This window comes from Bos taurus, chromosome 15 (genome assembly GCF_002263795.3).
Source record: "Bos taurus isolate L1 Dominette 01449 registration number 42190680 breed Hereford chromosome 15, ARS-UCD2.0, whole genome shotgun sequence".
Lineage (NCBI taxonomy): Eukaryota > Metazoa > Chordata > Mammalia > Artiodactyla > Bovidae > Bos > Bos taurus.
This window is the reverse complement of record NC_037342.1, coordinates 31,709,372-31,731,033: the sequence shown is the minus strand read 5'-3', so window position 1 is coordinate 31,731,033 and position 21,662 is coordinate 31,709,372. Positions and strand designations below refer to the sequence as shown.

The 21,662-nt window shown below is 41.4% G+C and overlaps 2 protein-coding genes across 6 annotated transcripts in view; both read right to left on the bottom strand.

Moving 5' to 3' along the window:
• TECTA (tectorin alpha) overlaps nucleotides 1–5,142 on the bottom strand; it is an 82,746-nt gene extending 77,604 nt beyond the window's left edge. Inside the window, 2 exon segments of the mRNA XM_015474707.3 lie at nucleotides 1,746–1,879; nucleotides 5,079–5,142. Of these exon segments, the coding sequence (XP_015330193.2) occupies nucleotides 1,746–1,879; nucleotides 5,079–5,142 (198 nt within the window).
• A 10,775-nt stretch (nucleotides 5,143–15,917) lies between these two features.
• Nucleotides 15,918–21,662, bottom strand: part of TBCEL (tubulin folding cofactor E like) — a 66,420-nt gene continuing 60,675 nt past the window's right edge. For 4 of the 5 annotated variants that reach the window (XM_059874945.1, XM_005216051.5, XM_024975502.2 and 1 more), the window contains one exon: nucleotides 18,660–20,198. In XM_059874945.1, coding sequence (XP_059730928.1) covers nucleotides 19,880–20,198 — 319 coding nt within the window. In that variant the 3' untranslated portion in view covers nucleotides 18,660–19,879. Of the gene's footprint in view, nucleotides 20,199–21,662 lie in introns of all 5 variants that reach the window. The other variant, NM_001205453.1, reaches the window with a different exon arrangement.

Genomic DNA, 21,662 nt, shown 5'->3' with positions numbered 1-21,662 from the left:
ACAGTTTCAACAGCAGGAATGTCAGTAATGGGAATCCTTCCAATTCCTCAATACAGAAATATTCTATTGTTAGGTTCATATTAATTAGAAATATTGTGGACATTAATGGTGATCCAGATCCCAGAGGTTAGTTATCAGTATCTGAGCCACGGGTACGTCACCCTATTTTGGAAGCAAGGGTGTGTGGTTTGAAAAGGAAGCTGGAGACCTAACTACAAAGACATTGAGAGTCTACTGCCTGCAATCAGTGAACAAACCAGAATCTTGAGCAAGACTGTATGACTCTGGAAACTCAGGGAACAATTTGCCCTCAAATAAGTCTGCCCCAAATTAAGGACCCTCCTTCTTCAAAAGCAAGAATTTTTCAGAATCCATGTCACCCAATACAGTGAAGGAGAAAGAGGAGCTTAACTAAATACACGTGTTTTGGCTAGTGGTCTAGGAGACCAAGGCTTCCAGAATGGGAGCCCTGAGAATACTCTCATCTCCAAAATCAGGTCAATATATTCAGAAACTTGCCATCACCTGTTACAGACCGAGGAGGCTATACAGTAAGTAGAGCATAAAAGGCATTCCAAGATGCCAGAGCAATGAGTTTTCTAGGAAATAATGGTGTAATTAAAACACACAAACTAGCAGAGGAAGTTTATGATGACTCAGATGTGTTGTGATTATCTTCTATAGTTAAAGGCAGTGGTTCTCAAACTTTTGCGGGCATCAGAATCCCCTGGAGGGCTAGTTAAAACACAGATTGCTGCCCACCTCCCAGATTCCATAGGTCTGGGGTGGGGCCTGATAAGTGACATTTCTAGCAAGTGCCCAGGTGGTGCTAGAGCTGCAAGTTCAAGCAGCTCTAGTGATGTAATGGAAGAGGAAACTGTTTTCTGGTGGGACTCAGCTCTGAGCTATCAATAAAAAGCAGAGAAGACAGAGGTCCCAGACACAGAGATGACCAGAGATAGAGGTGTTCAGAGTTTGATTTCTTCCTCCAGGATAACATAGGAAAAATTGGAATGTAATATAATCTTCATTTTCTTCATTCAATTCTTTAAGGCCAAAGATGAAGACAGGTTTGATTGCTCTGAACCTTTTCGTCAATGTGCAGTAGCCTCACTAGCAGCAATTCCAATGGTAAAAAATAAAAAATAATCTGAGAACACGGGCCCAGGAGAGCTCTGACAGCAAATGATCATTTCTTCACGCAGCTTTGACAATGAGACCCTATGGCGGATCTCAGACCCTTTGAGGGTGGCCGATTCTGCAAACAACGTGTAAATAATAGTTGATTACCCCTCTTCTCTGCTTGAACTCTGCTCAAAATTGGTAGGAAGTCTAAGATGAGCAGATACCTAAACGAGCAGACGCCTAAACTCTTCACACCCCCAGAAGGGAAAGAAAAATGAGATTACTCCTATTGGTGGTTCACAGTATCTTTTTATCTTGTCTAGTGGCAGAAATAATGTTCCTGGCATTGGGGCCTCTGCTTCTCTTCGGTGTTTAATCACCCACAAAAGCAATTTATTGCCCTGTATACTCCTCTACTATGAACATTAGCCATTAAATATACCTTTGACTTCCTTAATCATAAAACCTATCAGCTCATGAAATCTCAGAACTCGTCATCTGGGCTGCCAATAAATCCTCCATTCCCAGAGCCCTGGAAAAAGGTATTTAAAATACTTTTGCTTAATGACAAACAAGGTGGGGAGGGCGGTAGAGCCACAGCTAAGTCATTTCTCACTTACATAGACAGTACGGTAAGGAACACCGAAGAAGAAGACGGGAATGGCTAGCTTAATCTCAGATGAGCTTCCATCGTCCACTTTAGGGGTTTTGGTGTCATTCTGCCAAAATGGATACATGAGTTCCCTGGGCTGAACTGTCAAGAGAGAGGGTGGTTAGGTAGACAGCAGATCCCCCCTCCATTAGGCAAGCTGCTTCCTTCCCACCCACTAGATCCAGCTTCTTCCAGTAAGTTACAAATGGCACACACATCAGGTGGGCTTTTTATTTATCCTAAACCTCAGCTGGACACAGTGCATGATCTTCTGCCTCCGGAAAGAGGAGCATGGAAGTGATGATGTTTCTCCTTAAGAGAAATCACTTCCTGCTTCATTCTATATTTTCATACATTTAGGAGACAGCAATGGGCACCATTGGCTGGAAGGTTGTGAAATTGACCCTGCCCAGAGCTCTCAGAGCACTGAGAGGGGCCTCTGGGTCTGGCGGGGCTTAGCTGGCTTGATCCTTGATCAGAAGGCAGCATACAGAGAATGTGGCCGGTGGCTCTGAAATTCCCTCCTAGCTCAAGAATTCTACTATCAAGGCTTTTCCTGAAAGGAGTCCCCTTCTTCCTACTGCACAATAGGAGAAGATAGCAGATCCCAGAGGAAACAGACAATAGTTGGATCTGGGACAAGGGTGGGAGGAGAGGGTTTGTAGTAAGTGGCCCGTGAATGACCTTGATTGAGCTCCAGCCCCGTGAGAAGGCTCCCTGCCCGGCTCCTGTTTACAAAGCCAGACATGGGATACTCTGGGGCACAGAAGGTTGGGCCTCTGTGAGCTCTTTGGAGAGGAGGCTGGGGGATCTGACTTATCACCCTGGTCAAAGGTGAGAGTCACCACACAGACACATACACCTCACCTCCTGCAACCCTATCACCACCTCTCTTGGCAACTTGGCTTATTTCTCAAGTTTCTCATCCAAACTCTTGCAAAAGGTGGCCCAGCTAATAGAAATTAGCTTCTCTAGGGTCTTCATTACCAATGATCAGGTCCAGTGGCTTGTGTGAACTAATCTACATTCAGGATTACATTACATTAATTAATTACATTCCACTGATACTTTTTCTCTGCCTGTGTCCCTTCTCTTCTTGGGTGAAAATAGAGCAATAGGACATCATCTTTTCTTCCATGTTCTAAAACTGTGTGTTAGTTTCCAGGGACAGCAGTGCATCCATTTGGGGCTTCTGCTGACAGTTCATGAGGTACCTGATGGCCACAGTCCAGAGGCTGACACCCCATCCTCAGGTTGGGTGGAGGGGGGCCTCCTTAGAAAAGTCCCTGCTCTGTGTTGATAGAGTCGATAGGCTAACGAGCAATTGGCCAGTGGTTGCCCTGCTCCTCTGGGAGTCTTAGTGAGCAGATAGCAGTTCATGGAAGAGAGAAACAGAGTGACCAGAAAGCCACTCAGCAGGGCCAGGTGCCAGCTTCTCTCCTCCTGAAGAAGGGAATTCCAGGAGGTCTGCCTGGAGGAAGAGCTCCTCTGTTGCCAAGGATTAATATAAGAGGAAAACGGGGAAAAGGAGTCTGGTCTTTAGTGAACAAGCCAGCCTGCAGAAGTTGCTGCAAAGCTAGCCAAAGGAAGGAGCTTTCAGAGGTGCTATAATTAATTTCATCACAGGAGCTCTCAGCCCACGTGCTTTATTTAGTGTCACGATCAGTAGACAAGAAAGGATTCTTTTCTAACAGTCATAATTACATAGACGTAACAAACTCCAAATTCTTAGAAGGGAGGAATTTTTTAAAAATTTCTTTGTGATCCTTATCATGGTATTCTATATAGGTACTTATTAAATTTGAAGGGTAATGAGCTTTCTCAAATTAATAATAATAATAAATCAAATCTTGCTATGGATTTATCCTTCATGGGAAACTTTTTAGGAGTGATGCCCAAGTGTAAATAAGGGCCTGATTCACGCTGAATTGTAATCATTTGAATGGAAAGAGTAATTTGTATTCAGGGCAGCGCTTGCCGAGCTGCCAAGGAAATGGAAACTCCTCACCCCTCTTGGAGGAGACAGAAAACTATGGTCAGAGAGACTGTCTCTAACTTCTCTCTCTGCTCCAAAGGCAATGCAAATTTGCAAGAGTCCTTTCTTCATGAGTGATCCTAATTAGTTCATGATTTTGGACAGGAAAAGAATGGACAATTAAAAAATTTCCATATAAGAATACAAAGAATCAGGATATCTAATATTGCAAGTACGTAGCAAATACTTGTTGAATGAAAAAAAAAAAGGTGTTTAATAAAAGATAAAAGAGAGTATGTTTAAACTATAGTAATTTCCACTTTAGAAGTCATTACCATTATAAAAATATGACTTGTTAACAACATGGCTTGTTGATAGCATCAGGGTTAATAAAAGAAAACTCCTTATTCATAGGATCTTAAGCAGGGAATTTACAGTAAACATAACTATGTTTCCAGGAATTTTTTCCCCCAACAAATAAGACATACTTTGTGCAGCAGTAGGTGAGGGGCAGAGGGACTCATTATTGTGGGGTTTCACACCATGGCCTGCCCGATATAGCTGCTTAAATTTATCCAACCCTAGGAAAATGGTAGGGCTCCACACACCTCATACACCTGTTCCCTCAGACTTGTGATCATGTGTCTGTTCAACTAAACAAACAAAACCAAGACAGATGCTCTAGAATTTTAGCCAGGAAAGTTTCAAATCAATATAAACTTTCCTATGTTTCTAGTCTAAAATCCAAAAACTGTAGAAAGAAATCCATGCAATCTTTTACCTACCCCAGGCAATGCTACATAGAGAAAAAAGAGAAATCACGGAGGGGAATAATTTTCTTATTTCACTTGCAGTTTTAGATTTTTGGCCATTGTAAATGGTCACTGAGACTCAAGTCACTGACATTAATGTCATTGAACCTTCCTGATTTTGGCTTAAATAAGTGTATTTTTTTTTTTAAGTTTGTGCCACCAGTTCAATGCCTTCATTGAAATCAGTCATCTGGGACAGGGTGCACATGCACCAAGCCTGTATACTTTTAATGAAAATAATTTGCATTATCTTAAAGACCAACTCCATTTACATGGGGCAACCTGGTATAAGCAATTGTGTTCCAAGTAAAATAAGAAAAAGTAGGGATGTAAGTGAACATCATTCAAAGTTAATATATTTTGCCCTTGACAACAGAATTTAATTTACATTTTTCTTGTTATAACAGTAGACACATGTACACCTGCCCTGACAATTATGGCTCCAACAAAAGCGTCTCTTTATAAATTCAAGAGAGTGCTAATCACGAGCTTTATGGAATTTTGTAGTACTCACCTTGGTGCCATACAAGTGCGAAGATGAAAGAGACCCAAATTCTAAGTAATGATGAATAATTCATCCTGGAATTTTAAAAAGAAAAAGAAAAAAATCCCCAGCTTGCCAGAGTAAACAGAACACCAGGTGCATTTGGTGGCAAATCCCAAGACACATCACAACCGTCATAGAGCATTCACATAACAGCAGCAGCAGTTCTGAGTCAGGCTGAAGTGCCCTGGATGATGGTGGGGCTTCTTAAGTTCAGTACTTTGTGGACAAATTAGATTCCCCCATGAGAAGCAGTTTGGAAGTGTAATGAATCACTTAAATTGTCAGGAAATTATATAGAATCAATGAGCAAACAACCAGTCAAGGAAAGGCATCTCCGCTCCAGCTACTAGAGCCCTGAAAACCAGCACCTCACTCTAAAGATGCCCGGTGAGTCTCTAGAACAGACATCCATCCTCTGTGAGACCAGGCTATCGAATTTTCACAACAGCTTTCATTCAAGATCCAATAAAAGTCAGTTAAAGTACAGGTGGTCCTATAGGTAGGAGGATTTAGAGTTTGCTGTCCCCTCCTCTAAGGGTGGCTCAGTGGTAAAGGATCCACCTGCCAATGCAAGAGACGCCACAGACTCAGGTTTGACCCCTGGGTTGGGAAGATCCCCGGAGGAGAAAATGGCAACCCACTCCAGTATTCTTGCCTGGAAAATTCCATGGACAGAGGCGCCTGGAGAGCTATAGTCCATGGGGTTGCAAAGAATCAGACACAGCTAAGCATGCACACGCATCCCCTTCTCTAAAGTATGGAGCCAGTCCATCATTTTGAAGTACTGACCAGAGTCACGGGCAGTATAAGACTCTGTCCACTGACCACCCAAATGTGAAATAAATAATAGACACATAACAAAAAAAGAATTATGTCAGGATGGCTCTTTGAAATTACAATAAAAGTAGAATCCAGTACAAAAGCAAGTCATTAGTCGCAGCAAATTAGTTAGAGAAAGAACATCACAGGAGTGAACTTGTTTTCATTTTAGTTACAATCCGTTGAACCGGTGGCTCTACCCTTGGACAGCCTGTGCCACTCTGTAGAGCTAAAATCCAAGCTCCCAGTTATACATACACCTGGAACCGAAGCGAGTGCAGAGGAAACCCTGAAGCTTGCTCCCGGCAGCATTCTTAAAAATAAAAACCCTTCCCTTATTATTGGAAGCTATCACAATTCATCAGCCAAACTTCCAAGGAAAAATCAGTGAACCTCCTCTGTGAGTTTTATTGTAAATCTTCAGCTGTCAAGCACACGCATTGAAACCTCAAGCATACTATAAATATTCGTCAGTTTTGCTGAAAACGTGACTAAGACTTCAGCAGAGATCACACACAGTTTTTAGCAGAAGGAGATGTCAGGCAGGTTTAAGACTGAAGTCCTTAGGGAAAGAGTTCAGAGAGCAGAAAGGAGGATTCATTTAAATATTTGTATTTATGAAAAATGTCACTAACCTGTTCGGCAGGGACTGGAGGAATTGAGTCGGAAATATTAAGCCAAATCTTGGTAAACCCGGAAAAAATTAGGTAAAACAAGAATTTATGTCAGTTCTCCCCCACTCGCTGCCAATTATTTCTGATTCCTGAAATGATGTCTGAATCCCCTACTCTTAAAACCAAAAATTCAATTAGTCCTGTGCTAGAGTCAGATAAGTGTTGAGTTGCAATCAAGTTTTTTTCCTATTGATTAAGGAAAAGTAAATCTAAAGATCAGTTTCAGGATTGCGTAAAGAGGTTCTTTTCCTGAAAAACTAGACCTTTTTCTGCCCCCCTCCCCACTCCCACCCCTTTAAAAAAAAAAGTAGATTCAGATGGAAATGTCAGTTACTTGGAGCTGAAACCTTGGTCCTTTCTGATCAGAATCACTTTGCAGTGAAAACACAAAAGAAACCCCCTCCTTCTACCTTTGTACCCAAAAAAAGAGAACTGTATAATGTTACAGAATTAGCATCCACCAGCATGATATTAAAACTCCAAACAAAGCTGCTGCCTCCAACATTTAAATGAAGTTGGTTTGCTACTAAAGTCTTTTTTTGTCTCTCTGGTTTTGAACAGTTGCCACTGATAGACTCTACTCTGTGTTTTCACAGGTATGCATGAAGTATTTAAAGAAATGCTCTCAAAATTTTCTAGGTTTTATTCCTGCCACTTTCTCTCTGATTCACCTCTGGGCAGAGGATTAGGCCAGGGAACAGGTAAGCAGCGTGAGGCATGATCTTTCACAGGGGAAAAATCAAAGGCTCTGAAAACCTCCACAGATGCCCAGTGAGGGTCCTCGGAGGGTGTAGGGGAGACAGAACCCCTCCTGATGAAATTTTGCTCTAGGTATTTAAACATCATGAACAAGGCTAAAACCGTTTCCAGTTCTGTTGATGCAGAATGAGAAACATTGGCTAAGGCAGAAACGAAGTTTAGTATCCAAAATTATTAAAGTGAGACTCGTTTTTAAAAAAGGAAATCATTCGAATGTAGCAGGGAAAAACTCTCTGTAAATTAATAGGAATTTAAAAATTGCTCCAAATTTATCTCTGACCAGACATTTAAAGGCCAACTGTGTCAAAAGACATAACTCCAGTTTTCAGTACGTTGTCCTAAAATGGACAAGAGTTTTGGGGAACTGATTTTTCAGTCTAAATTAGTCAATATATTTTTTTCCAAAATCCTGTGGTAATTCAGTAGGGTTTTTACCCTACCCGCCATATATATTTACTTTCAGATGTGTCAAATAACTATCCATCTTTCTCCAAAAGGCACATATTTATATAACAGAAAGTCTGACTCTGGGGCTGTCTGTTCCCAATAAAATTAACTCAAATCCAAGACTCACCTTGAAAAGCATTTTCCTTGCCTAGTCTTTATTAAGGTGTTAGTCCTGTAGTCAACCTAAATGTCATGAAGCAAAACAGTTGGTTCTGCTTTAACAGCTCCTAGTGGTGTAACTGTTTTGGTCTTCTCTCTTCGTGCACTCACGGGCATTTGTATTCAGCCTTGTGATCCATATTAAATGCTTCGTCCTTCTTGAGGCAGGGCTGCTCCTGGGTTTAACCAGATACACAAGATGGCAGCATGCATGGCTCAGAATGGCTGGCTCTGGGTGTGAGCAAGTCAGGCGCCTGAGAGCAGACGGGGCTGACATACCACTGGCTGGGCTGGGGAGTGAGTGTGTATTTCAAGCATACACTCAGTGGTCACAGAAGGGGAAAAAAATGACAAAAATCTCTTTTTATGCCATGTCGGCAGGGGGACTTATTTTGTTGAAGGGGTGAAGTGAGCCAAGATTCGACAAGATTTAGACCTAAGGTGGTGTGGGCGTGGCTTGGAGCCAGTAACCCAAGACACTTTGTTTTTTACAAAGAAGGCATAGATGGATGCTGCTTTTTAGGCAGGAGGAAAGACAGTTCAAACACAAAACAAAACAAAAAATCGAATTCCCTAAAAACAGAGTCAGCCTTATATGCTGATTGTTTTTGTTTCGTTTGCTTCAGTTGCTTACACCTTTTGTGAAAGAAAGAGATTTGAGCTTGTTTGAAATGATGCAGTGGGAAGTGTGGCAAGCTGCAGGCCTCAAGCTGTGAGCTCCTTCAGCCTCAGCCTCGCTGCTGGAGCCACGGGAGACCCTGCCAGTGACTGGGCCATGTGGTTGCAATGGCCTCGTCACTTTCCACCAAAGCAGGACTCCCCTAATGGGCAATTTTTGCTCGGTAGAACCTAGTTGAGCTGACAAAGACAATATCAAGTCTTCAACTGAGGCAGCTCTATTATGCCAAAATCAGGGTCTAATTGGGAAAACCTTGTACTTGTGTATACAATTTTATGTATTAGGATTTTATGGATAAACAACTGGGCTTCCCTGGTGGCTCAGATGGTAAAGAATCTGCCTGCAGTGCAGGAGACCCAGGTTCAATCCCTGGGTCAGGAACATCCTCTCTAGAAGGGAATGGCTACTCACTCCAGTATTTTTGCCTGGAAATTCCTTGGACAGAGGAGCCTGGTGGTCTAGTCTTCATGGGATCCCAAAGAGTCGGACATGACTGAGCAACAAGATTCATATACATCCATCCATCCATATATATATATTACATATATATACATATATGTACATATACATATATATATACATAAATACACACACACACACACACACACACACATATATATAGAGAGAGAGAGGTTGAAATGCTCAAATTACTGGGACAGATGGCAGAAGGAATTAAAAGTCTCAGAAGAATGAACGTGTTGGACATCCACAGGCATAGAATTCCAGGTAAAATAGCATCTGACTAGAGAACCTACTTTATGAGAAAAGGGATGTGACATTGTGTGCCCAAAATTATAGTAGGAGCCACAGGTTGGAGCGGCACCCCAAGAGGAGGAATCCACGGGTCCAGGTACCAAGGTGTGGAAGCAGGAGTAGCCCCACTTGTGATCACTCCCAGGGATTATTGAGAGACTTTGGCTCCCCAACCCCTCATCTCTAGGTTGCGCGGAGTTTGACATCCTGGTTCCCAAGAGGGCATACTCTCAGCAGAAGACATGACAAGAGTCCTACTGAACTGCAAGCTGTGGCTGTGGTGCCGTCTGGGTACTCCAGGTCCCCTGTGACAGAGACCAGCAGGAAAGATGAGCCACCATCCCATCAGGAATCCCTGACTCTGATGAGCAGGAGGAGGTGGGGCTGCTGTTGCATGACAGGTTCAAGGGGTAAAGTGTGTGGAACTCAGGTGATACACTATGGCAGCTCTTGATACTCCCTTGGCTGGTTGTGACTGTGAAAGACAAGCACAGCAACCTAAGCCTGAGCAGCATATGGTAACCAGGGATTCGGACTCCTCAGGAATTAGAGTTTGGGAGGAACCACAAGGGAAACCACTGAGACCTGCAGGGGTGATAGAATGGATGGTGGACGAGGGAGATGATGGGTTCTGGTCGTGGGCCTGAAACCAACTGCAGGGACCACAGTTCACTCCTCTGATCTCCCCTTTCTGAGGTTCCCCTCAGTAAGAGAAGTCCACCAGAGCCCTGGAAGAGTGGGCCCTGATCATGGATGGAGAACTGCATCTACACACGGCATGGGGTGGACTGTGGTCCGTACAGATGTGCGCCGCTCAGATCCACCTTACAGGAAAGGATGCTCAGAAGTCACAGAGTATGGTTAGCTGACAGCTCCCAATGGCTGGCTCCTCTGGTGTCTGTATCTGTATTCAAGCTGAGGTTATGTTCTTGTGTTCCTCCATCCATGACTGAGAAAAGCTTTGGTACAAAGGACCTGAGTGAGACTCATAGGCAATTTTTGCACCAGAGCATCGTATTGGGCTTGCAGACCTTGTCAGGTCCATGGCACAGTGTGATGCCCTCTGCTGCCGCATCTTTCTTTCCCCCTTTTCCTTTCCCCAATTCCCCAAGAAGCCTTTTGCACTCCTCCCTGCCCCTTAGCATCTGCTTCCCAGACAGCTGAATCTGTGACACTGATGTCTTGGATAAATATACCAGCCCTCTGCAACTGATCATTCTGCTTCGTTGTATATGCTGTGGAGATTCCACATATTTCTGTAGTGCGTTTGTTTCTACCACTTATCCATTGACTGATTAATGTTCAGCCTCCTAGATCTAGCTTGACAAAGTGATCACATCTAAGGTTATTCATTTATTTGGCTGGGTCGGGTCTTAGTTGTGCCACGTGGGCTTAGTTGCTCCTTGGCATGTGGGACTCTTAGTTCCCTGACCAGGGATTGAACCTGCATCCCTGGCATTACAAGGCGGATTCTTAACCACTGGACCAGCAGGGAAGTCTCTTCATCTAATGTTATGTTTAACGTTCTCCCCGAAAATGGTGGTTAGTCACAGCAGAGTCCTTGAAACGGATGAGCTGATGTAGAAAATGCAATTATGCTCGTGAAGACCTCCTGAATAGTAAAGATATTCAGAATGGAACGTTCTCAAGAGCGCTGCATCTCGAAGTTTGTTTCTCTTACTGTCTTGGAATCTTTGTTCTTATACACCTGGGTTAACTTTCATAAAATTGGTTCTCATGCAGTCTGTTAGTTTTTCCATCTTAAGAGCAAAATGTTTAAAAACCTGATGTCATATTTCTAAAATTTTTCATATTTAGTAGTATCATGGTAATCATTTTGTAACAATAAGCTGGAAGCATTAGGAGTTAAAATTGTAGCACAGATCCTCTAGAACCTGTCTTTTTAAAGAATTAATATTATTTACCTCCAAGTGATTTTCTTTTTTTGGTGGGGAGGTTCCCTGGTGGCTCAGCAGTAAAGAATCCATCTGCCAAGCAGAAGACTCATATTCAACCCCTGGGTCAGGAAGATCCCCGGGAGAAGGAAATGCAACTCACTCCAGTATTCTTGCCTGGGAAATCCCATGGACAGAGGAGCCTAGCAGGCTACAGTCTATGGGGTTGCAAAACAGTTGGTCCCACTTAGTGACTAAACAATAACATTTTTCTTTTTGTGCTGATCTTAGACACTGAACTCTTAATTATGAGAAAAAAGGCATTGACTCTTGGAAGATCACGTGGAATAACATTAATGTTTATTAGCTAACTAGCAAGACTTTCTAGATCTAAGATCTCAATAATAAAAGATGTTCAGCTCTGAAACTTAAACAAGGACTCAGATATTTTCTGAAAATAACTCTAGAATTTATCTCTAGGCAAGGGGTTTGTAATAGCTAATTCTAAGTAGACCAACATAACCAAAAAAAAAAAAAAAAACCCCAAACCAGTCATTCTAACATCCTTGCTAGCACATTAGCAATACAGTTGAAAAGGGATTGGGGGAAGACACTTTGTATTTCCTATTCACCAAGTAGTTCTTCTTAGAAGAATTTCACTGGATGGAAAGAAGCAGTTCTGATTAAAGCTTACTGTAGACAATAAACAGAGGGTTTTAGGGCTACTTGTCTATCACTTTTCAAGGGCACTCAGCGGAAACAAATGCTAGTGCATTGTTAAGGATGAATAGTACATTCACTGTCTCCAGTAGAAGTGAAATCTCACTCACCAGTGATTTAACAATTGCAGATTCCAAGGAAAGACAGCTCCTAAGACAGACAATTTGTATGGCTCATGCAAATCCTTTGTGTGTTGAATTCAAGTGGCTAGATCTGCAGGCCTAATTGGGAAGAATCCCATCTTGATCGCCCTAACCAAGAATTACTATCAAGCCCAAGATCAGTAAAATCTTTGACTTTGCAGGGATGTGACAAGTAGTGAAATCAGAAGAAAAAGAAAATGTTCTTTTATGTAACTCCAGTGGAGAAAAATTTGGCGACATCCACCAGAATTACTCTGAGGGTTTCCCTCGTAGCTCAGTCGTTAAAGAGTCTGACTGCAATGCAGGAGACCTGGGTTTGATCCCTGGGTCAGGAAGATCCCCTGGAGAAGGAAATGGCAACCCACTCCAGTACTTGCCTGGAGACTCCCACGACAGAGAAGCCTGGCAGGCTACAATCTATGGGTTGAGAGTCAGACACGACTGAGCGACTAAACACACACACGAAAGTTACAAACACTCTGATCTTTGGTTGGGAAGATCCCCTGGAGAAGGGAAAGGCTACCCGCTCCAGTATCCTGGCCTGGAGAATTCCATGGGCTCTATAGTCCACGGGGTCGCAAAGACTCAGATACGACTGAGCAACTTTCACTTTTTCACTTTCTGACCTTTGATTTAGCAATCCTACTTCTGGGAATGTATTCTACAGTTTTATTTTGAACATGTAAAAGAATGTATGTTTTTTACTGCAGCAAACTGAAAAAAGTAGAAGAGAGAGGGTGGGGGCGGAGATTGGGAAAGAGTAAAGAAAGACTGAAATATCTATCAGTAAGGTATTGATCAGGGGCTTCCCTGGTGGTCCAGTGGTTAAGACCTAGTGCTTCCAAAGCAGGGGGTGAGGGTTCGATCCCTGGTTGGGGAACTGAGGTCCCGCACGCTACATGGCACACCCAAAAATTGTAAAAATAAGGTGTGGTCAAATAAATTATAAATCACATCTAAAATAGAATACTATATGCGTCTATGCTCAGTCACTCTGTCCTGTCCGACTCTTTGCGACTCCGTGGACTGAAGCCCACCAGGCTCCTCTGTCCATGGGATTTTTCAGGCAAGAAGACCGGAGTGGGTTGATGATATACTATAAACAAAGCATAAGATCATTTTGTGTATGGTGTTACAGAGAGATTTCCAAGGTAGATTTTTAAGTGAAAAAAAGCAAGGTGCATGATGGTATACGCTAACTTTGCTAGATAAAAAGGGATCAATACATTCTAATTTGCCATTATTTGTGTTAACTCTGCAAAGACACACAAGAAACTAATAAAAGGTGGAGAACAGGGGTTAGAGTGGAATTTTCCAATGTATGCTTTCTTTGTATCGTTTGACTTTTGAATTGTGAATGTTTTATATTTAAAAATGAAATATAAATGACTTTTAACACATGTATTTTTGTAAACATTGAAATATACACCAAACAAAATATTCTAACACAAGCAAAGCTATTCATGATGTCCTAGTTGTATTCTCTAATAGTGGAATAAAGCTTACATCTGCTCTCAAAGGTATCAGGTAGTTCAGAAAAATTTTTTCCTCTTTAGCCTATATTCTTTAATGTCTGCCTCCTCTGATTCCCATTCTTATTTCACACCTTAGTTGTGTTACTTATAGTGACTTAAGAAGCATTCAAGGATGAAGAGTCTGTGAGAGACTCGGTAAACTGAAGCTGCGTTGCAATTCTTGGGCAGATTTAGATCTCACAGATCATAATAAACTGCCTCCTCTATTTTGTAATAAATATTTATATTCCTCACAAGTCTCCGTCTTTACTTTTAGAGAGGAACAATAGCAGTGACAGCCTCTTCCTTTCCTGTAACAAAACATTTGATACAAGCTCCATTAGATTACTGTTTATCCCCCTCCCCCCACACCATAAACATCAAGTTTCAGTTCAACACAGACGCCTCCTTAATAAACGTCGAAGTCAAAACTGATTGACTTGTTTCACCTTGGGTTGTTCACTGAAACAAAGTTTTAACGCTCTAGAATGTCCTCAGCTTGAAAAGCAGTGTCCAGCATCATATTGTGGGTTCATTTATCCTTGTCAATAGCACCCATGACGAGTGTTCACTGTGGCTCCCCCCAGAAGAGCAAAGAGGCCAATAGGAACATACCAATCACAATGTCACAATTCTGGAAGGGCCGTGAGGCCAAGTTCCAATTTGGATTTAGAGCCACCAGCCACATCAGTGATTTTTGATATAGAGCAACTCAATTTAGTAAATGAATATTGAGGGATATCTCATTTCAGTGTTTTAGTGAAACATTAAGACTAAGACTAACGGTGTGTGTGTGTGTGTAGGGTGATGGAGAACTTCAGTGTTAAGTACCGTAGTACAGCTGTCAGCTACAGCCAAATTTCTGGGGTTTGAATCCCGGCTCTGGTGTCATTTATCAACGGTGTGACTTTTGGCAAGTTACTCAGCCTCTCTGTGCCTCATGAATAAGAAGATGGAGATAAATAATAGTGTTGAACCATAGGGATGCCATGAACACCAAAGGCTTTAATATAGGTAGAGCATCTAGGTTGGGCCCTGGTTGACAATAAGTGCTCATCGTTAGTGTTTAGAAGAAACATGAGGATGAAAAGTATAAGCCTAGATCCCTGGCACTGATTAACACAACCAAGAACTCTCTCTACTTTTGTCTCATCTTCCTCTTGGATTTGGAGAAGGCAATGGCAACCCACTCCAGTACTCTTGCCTGGAAAACCCCACGGACGGAGGAGCCTGACGTGCTGCAGTCCATGGGGTCGCAAAGAGTCGGACACGACTGAGCGACTTGGCAGCAGCAGCAGCCTCTTGGATTACGAGTTTGTTACTCCTCTCTTGATATATGTGCCTTAAAATAGAATGCAAATTGCTCAGGGGCCTAAACTACATTGAAGAAAAGCATGACGTTCATGTATATTATACTCATAGGTCTAGGCAAATACATGTATTTGAACTCTTCAATAGATCAATTAAAAAAAAAAAAACCCTAAACATTTTTAGGGTTATTCTCAAATTTTTGAAGGATACAGAAATTCATTATATTTTAAGGAGATATAATATGGTATGTTATCCCCTTCGTGTATTAACTCAATTCCTAAATCTCAAGTTACATTAAAAACTTAACATTAGATGAAATGACTTATGTTAATATTTATCATGACCTATGTTTTTAAAGGTTATCTGGCTAAATTTGAATCCTGAAATTCTAAGTTGGAGAACACATATAACTTCTTTTCCAGAGAAGAGTTGGAAAGACAAACAGGACTTCAAAGGTTAACCTTCTTGTTTTACATGTATTCTAACAACTGTTAGAAGTTACAGTGCTGTTCAGTCCAGTGGGCTAATGGGTGTCTTGACATATGTCTCCCATGTAAGAAGTCGGAGAAGCTCATAATAAATATTAGCTAAATAGAACTTAGCTCAGAGGTTAAAACTACAATTTTTTGAAATTTGAATAAGAGGTAGAAATAATCTTAAATTTAAACAGATCATGATACTTCTGCATTTCTGAAGAAGTGAGAAAAAATTTAATAGATACTGTCTTCTAAATACAGTAACAAAGTATACACAGTACTTGGACTTCAATTCTTGGTACAAGGTTCATTCACAACAGATCACTGAGAAATTATTGATAAGCAGATATGGCTCAGTGCCCCAAACTCTAATTCTTATACAAAATTATTTTCAAAGGAAAGAAGTGTCCCTTGGAACACTGTCACAAAAGCTTAATTCATCTAAATGAGATTCTTACTAAAAAAGGGGATGCCAAATATCTCAAAGATGGGTTTTTATTTTTAAAAGAGCATGTTAGAAGTATAAAACTTTGCTAACAAAAAAGTAACATTTCCTATGAATCTTTGTTTTGCAGCTTTAATCGCTAACTTTGACAACATGCCAACTAAATTTCTTAAGCTGATCAGATCCTTACCAGCTTAGGCCCAGTTCCCTAGAGGACTCAACCAGAGCACTATCGTCAACTTTTTGATATATAAAAATAAACATGTACTTTGACGACACAACTCCAGAAAAGAAAAATCAGAACACAAAGAGAAAGTGGACTTGGATTTTTAATTTTTTTAAAGATTATCTCTCTATATATATATTAATAAAAAGTGCAAAGAATAGACCTTCATGTTTAAATTATATTCTAAAATAAAATATATATATTTCCATTAACTGCAGGAGACAACTGGCAAGTAAAGAGCCTGAGAGAGTCCAGTCCCTCTCCATCACTACAGTGGACACGTATTCGAAGGAAGCACCTATGAAAAATAGAGTGTTCACAACACACCTGGTAACACAGAGAGCTTCTGAGTGTTCTTGGAAGCAGTTGGTTTGCATTTGCAATCCAACATGAAATGAGGGGAAAAGTCAAATTCATCAGTGGAAAGGACGTCGCTTAGAACAATCTATTATTCTGTATTCTGTTTTATTTGCCCTGGAGCCTAGCACCTCCCATGGAGCAAGCCACCGTCAACACATGGGCTCCTGAAAGCAGTCACCTGCGTGCCTCAAATGGTGACATGTTACTGGTGTAGCAAGTCTTCCCTGTTCATAACACTGCTGATTTAGCAACATAGCTACAACATTTGGTTAGAATTGAACTTTCCTTTCTTTTTAAGGAAACAAACTTTTAAAACATAGCATCATAACATTTGGCTCTGTTACATACAGCTCATGTTTTGGGCTTATTTTCACCAAAAGGTCTTAAAGGAACAAGGGTTATATAATATCTGCTTTCTTAGGCATTTACAGTCACGGTGGCAATAGGTTACAGAAACAATAGAAACTTTCAATAAGGAAAAAAGATACATGACTCTGAACTTTTTTTTTTAACGCAATGTGGGATATTTCAACAATTCAAATTCAAAAATTTATTTCCACTGTGGTTTCAGCAGCTCCATGCCCACATGAAAAGGATGCCTCAGTTTTGACTTGGTTTTCTTTCATTACTCCTTTCCTTTTTCATAACTGAAAAGAATTTCTATTTTAGAAAAGGTATGTTCTATACACTGTGCCTGTAGCAACATTATCTGTAATACTGGCTATGACAGAATTTTGCTTCATAAATGTCAATGATATGCTCTCACTGAATCTGGATGGAGTTAACATTAAAACACAGATAAGCTACAATCAATTATGCATAACTTGTTGACTCAAAAATCCATGGTCTCTCTTCTCCTTCTTTTTGGCCTGTTATAAAAATAATTTTGGTTACAAGTGTCTACACAGCACCAATTTTATTTCAAGAGCAGCATCTTTACTCGGCCACCCAAATAAGTCTACATGTATACATGCTCAAACAGCTTTTCTCATTTACTTCCGTTCTGTAACTCTAAAAGACTGATAATTGCATTAGATCTTGTCTCAATCAAAAATCATTTAGCAATTATTAGAACCATCAATTACAATGTCCCCCAAATACCCACGGCCATTGAATTAAATGAGAAGTTCCCTTGACATGCAACTGTGTAATTGGAGAATTAGGCCTGCAGCTGATGGGCACTGTGTTCTGTAATAGCAGAAGGAACAAGTCTCTAATAATAAAAAAGCATTTTCATAAAACTTTGTCATATATAAAATATCTTATTAATTGTTACTATTTCACTGATGATTAAAGCGTAACACAGGTGTTCACTCTGCTTTCTGCTGTGAGACAGTCGTGGGTCATACAACCTTAAAAAATAAGAGCTCATCTGTTTCCCAGGCTGACAAAAGCGACGGGCTCAATTACACTGTTTCTCTCTCACACTCATTTGCACTCACACACACGTACACAAAGCACCCACAGTTTTAATTGTCATGACACTGTTGCCACACTTTTTCCCACCTCCAAAAATCTGTCAGGAAAATGTGATTGCAAAATAATTATTCTTGTCTATACCCCACCTGGATCTCCATTGTTCATTTTTATGATTTTGAAAGATAAAGTCTGCAGCAGCAGGAGAGCTGGCCTCATTCATCTTCCTAAACCCTTTGGTTTCCACCTTCAACATTACGGTGAAATGTAGATTTGACTCAGCAAGCCTGGGTCAAAGGCTTTACAGATACTGAACCTGAAGTGCATTAAGAGAATAAACATCTGCTATTGTGGCCTAGGATGACTGAAAAAGTAGCAATAATAAACACAACTCTGTATCTGAGAAGGGTTTTACAAGAGTCATCTAAAAATTTCGTAAGAAATTAAGAGTTTGTAGAAGCAATGGAATCATGTAACAAAGGTCAAAAGGTCAAATGCAATCAGATAACAATTACATTCTTTGAAAAATACTTCATGTGCACATTTTCTGCCCCAGTGGCACTAAGTCCTTCTCAAGTCTCCCATCAGTAAACACGGTGGATCCAGAAAAACATATATCAAAGGAAGAGACTACACTGATTAACAAAGGAACAGAAGAACAAACCAAAAGATGTCAGAGCAGGTAAGGACTACCTTTTAAAGGGAAGTGCTTTAAATATGATTGTGCAAAAAACATAACTTGGAGGCAAATCTGAAGTTTTGACACTTACACTTTACTCAGAGATTAGTCAGAGCTGTTCTCCTGTAGGGGCAACTAAGTTGAAACATAAAACAAAAAGAATTGTTTAATTATGACATCACAAAATCCCAGGGAAGAACTGGCAATCAAAGATCCCTTTGATGAAAATTTCCCACTTTTTCTAATGCAAAGTGCGAGAGCAAAGACTTCAAATGATGCCAGGCAGGAAAGTCACGACACACTTTCTCCCATATCCCCTCTACGTGACTCCCTCACGCATACTACCAAGAGTTTACTAGGTAACTCTTAGCTCTCCTGGCATGTATATCCATTGCACTATTGAATTCTTCATAAAGTCAGGCCTCCATTCCCAATAAAGTAATGAAAAAGATAGATATGAAAAAAATACATTCAAAAAGCAAAGAACTCTGGGATTTGACCTATCTCATGTCAGTAATGGGTGATCTAGTGGGGGAGGAACATTAAGACCGGGACAGTCACACACAGAGCTCAGACTGCTCGTGCCTGCGCTTCCAGCAGCCCGTGTTCCCTCATGGACTCTTCTTCCAGACCCTAACAGAACTAAAGGTTCCAACTGAGTACCTGAGATCAGAACCAGGTTGAGAAACGCTTGAAACATGTGACATTATTTCAAAAGGGAGAAATGAAGAAAAAAACTTACCCAAGTTGAGAAATGAGAAGTTAGGTACAGACAGAATAAAACTATTGGGCAAACGTGCAGACACAAGTCAAAAGGAAAAACTGAACTCAAGAAGGAAAGGAGAGAGGGAGAGGAAAATGGAAGAACTGAGAGAGAGACATGCTGGCCCTTCCCGGAAAGATTCCTTGTCTCCTGATTTAAGCGCAAGATGCCCTTCTGGGGGGACGCACTGTTCACACCAGCGTCACAAGTGTACCTAAGTGGTCATGACGACCACGTGGTAGACAGATCCCAGTGAACACAGTTAGAAGTCGGTGCTGCCCAGGCATCTCTCATGAGGGTGGGCACAGGGACTGGGGATGTGGCCAATTCTGGTGGCAGAGCCGAAGGAATAGGTGGTAGAAAATACCAAAAACAGCCCCCTAACCCATTTTAGAGGGAAATATACAAAACCCCCCAAAACCTAAACAAAACAAAACTAAGCAAAACAACCTTCTCCCTCCTGAAGAAAACCTCACGGAACGAATGCCCTGCAAGTCCTAATGCGTGTGTTCTCACAAGGCTGGCGGAGATTATTTTGTCTTGGATTCCACAAAAATTTTGTCTCCATCCCTAATGCCAAAAGAATGCAAGGCTCGAGAGCTGTACTTCATTTCCTCTGGGCCAAAGGGCGCTTCATGGTCCAAATAGTAGAGAAGCATGTTGCTTGTGGGTAACTGAACTAGAGTTTTTAATTGTTTCTTTAGTTCTGCAACTGTTTGGTCCAGACGAATGCTCATCTCTTCCACCTGGTCGTTAAAGTGGACTTCCACTTTCGCGCTGCTCTGGGGCCTCAGGTCCACTTCTGCCAAAGGCTCCAGCTTCCCATATTTTGTAATGAGTTCATGATACCTAGAAGGGAAAAAAAAGAAAACCAAAACAGTGATACCTAAGCCACCAGCGCAAGAACTACTGACTTCTTCAGAACTACAGGTAAACTACTGTTAATCTAATATCCTAGTCTAATATTATATCTGCTTACCTGTCTACCTATCTACTGTGAGTATGTGGAATCTGTGATCTGACATGGTTGTCTCCTTGAAATCTCAGTAAAACCCCATCCTTGCAGAGAGGGGGTTTCTTCTAAAGATGGCTATCATGCCTGCTGCTAATAATTATGAAGGAATAGGCTTAGAGAGGAGAGGAGAGGAGAGGAGAACCTAATAATTATGAAAGAATAGGCTTAGAGAGGAGAGGAGAACCTAAAAAGGTAGACACTACAAAGGTTACAGACAGAAGCCTAGTCACTCTGTAGAACCCACTTGCTTTGGCATCATCACCAAGGTGTGTAGATACCTAAGCCCGTGTTTTTGGTAATAGCTGGAAAGACGGACATAGACCAGCAGTTTCTGACCCCAGAGAAGCCATAACTTACAAACAAAAACACTGTTGTAAAAAACAGTTGTATATTAGCTATTAACTCTGATTTTTCAGTGATGCTTTGTTTGAATGGTCCTGCCTAGCCTAGTTGACTGTAATATAAGGAGTTTGTGGAAGAATCAAGAATATGTTCTGGTAAAAAAAGTGGTAAATGAGGGATACAAGTTCCCTGATCAAGGCAGGAATTAAGAGCCAAAGATACTAGGAGGAAAGTGAATTATGCAGGTGGGACCAGGGCCTAAGAGGACAAGTTTCCCATGTGGAAAATCTTGTCTCGTCTGCCAGCTTTGGAGAATGAAGGTTTGATCTCCCTGTGGATGCTGAGCAGTTTTCTACAAACCAGAGAGGGAAAAAGTGCTGAAAAAGATCTGATATTAGCTTTACTATAACCAAGATATACTGAGGTTAATTCTGGATCAGAATACAGTGGTCATAAGCTTGCTACTCCCCCACGTTTTCCACCCTACTTTGGCTTTAACTCAGTTAAATCAGTGTTGTAACTAGGTTGGTAGGACACTGAAACTGCAGTAAGACCTCTGTGGTCAGGGATGGAGGCAATCATTGCCATGAAGTGGCTGCTGCTGCTGCTTAGTCGCTTCAGTCGTGTCCGACTCTATGCGACCCCAGAGACGGCAGCCCACCAGGCTCCCCCGTCCCTGGGATTCTCCAGGCAAGAACACTGGAGTGGGCTGCCATTTCCTTCTCCAATGCATGAAAGTGAAAAGTGAAAGTGAAGTCAGTCGTGTCCGACTCTTAGCGACCCCATGGATTACAGCCTTCCAGGCTCCTCTGCCCAAGGGATTTTCCAGGCAAGAGTACTGGAGTGGGGTGCCATTGCCTTCTCCGGGGATCAGGTAAAATAGCACTGGCCTTGGAGTCAGAAGATCTGATGTCAGAGTCTTGACTTATAATTAGTTGTGTGACTTACCAACTCAC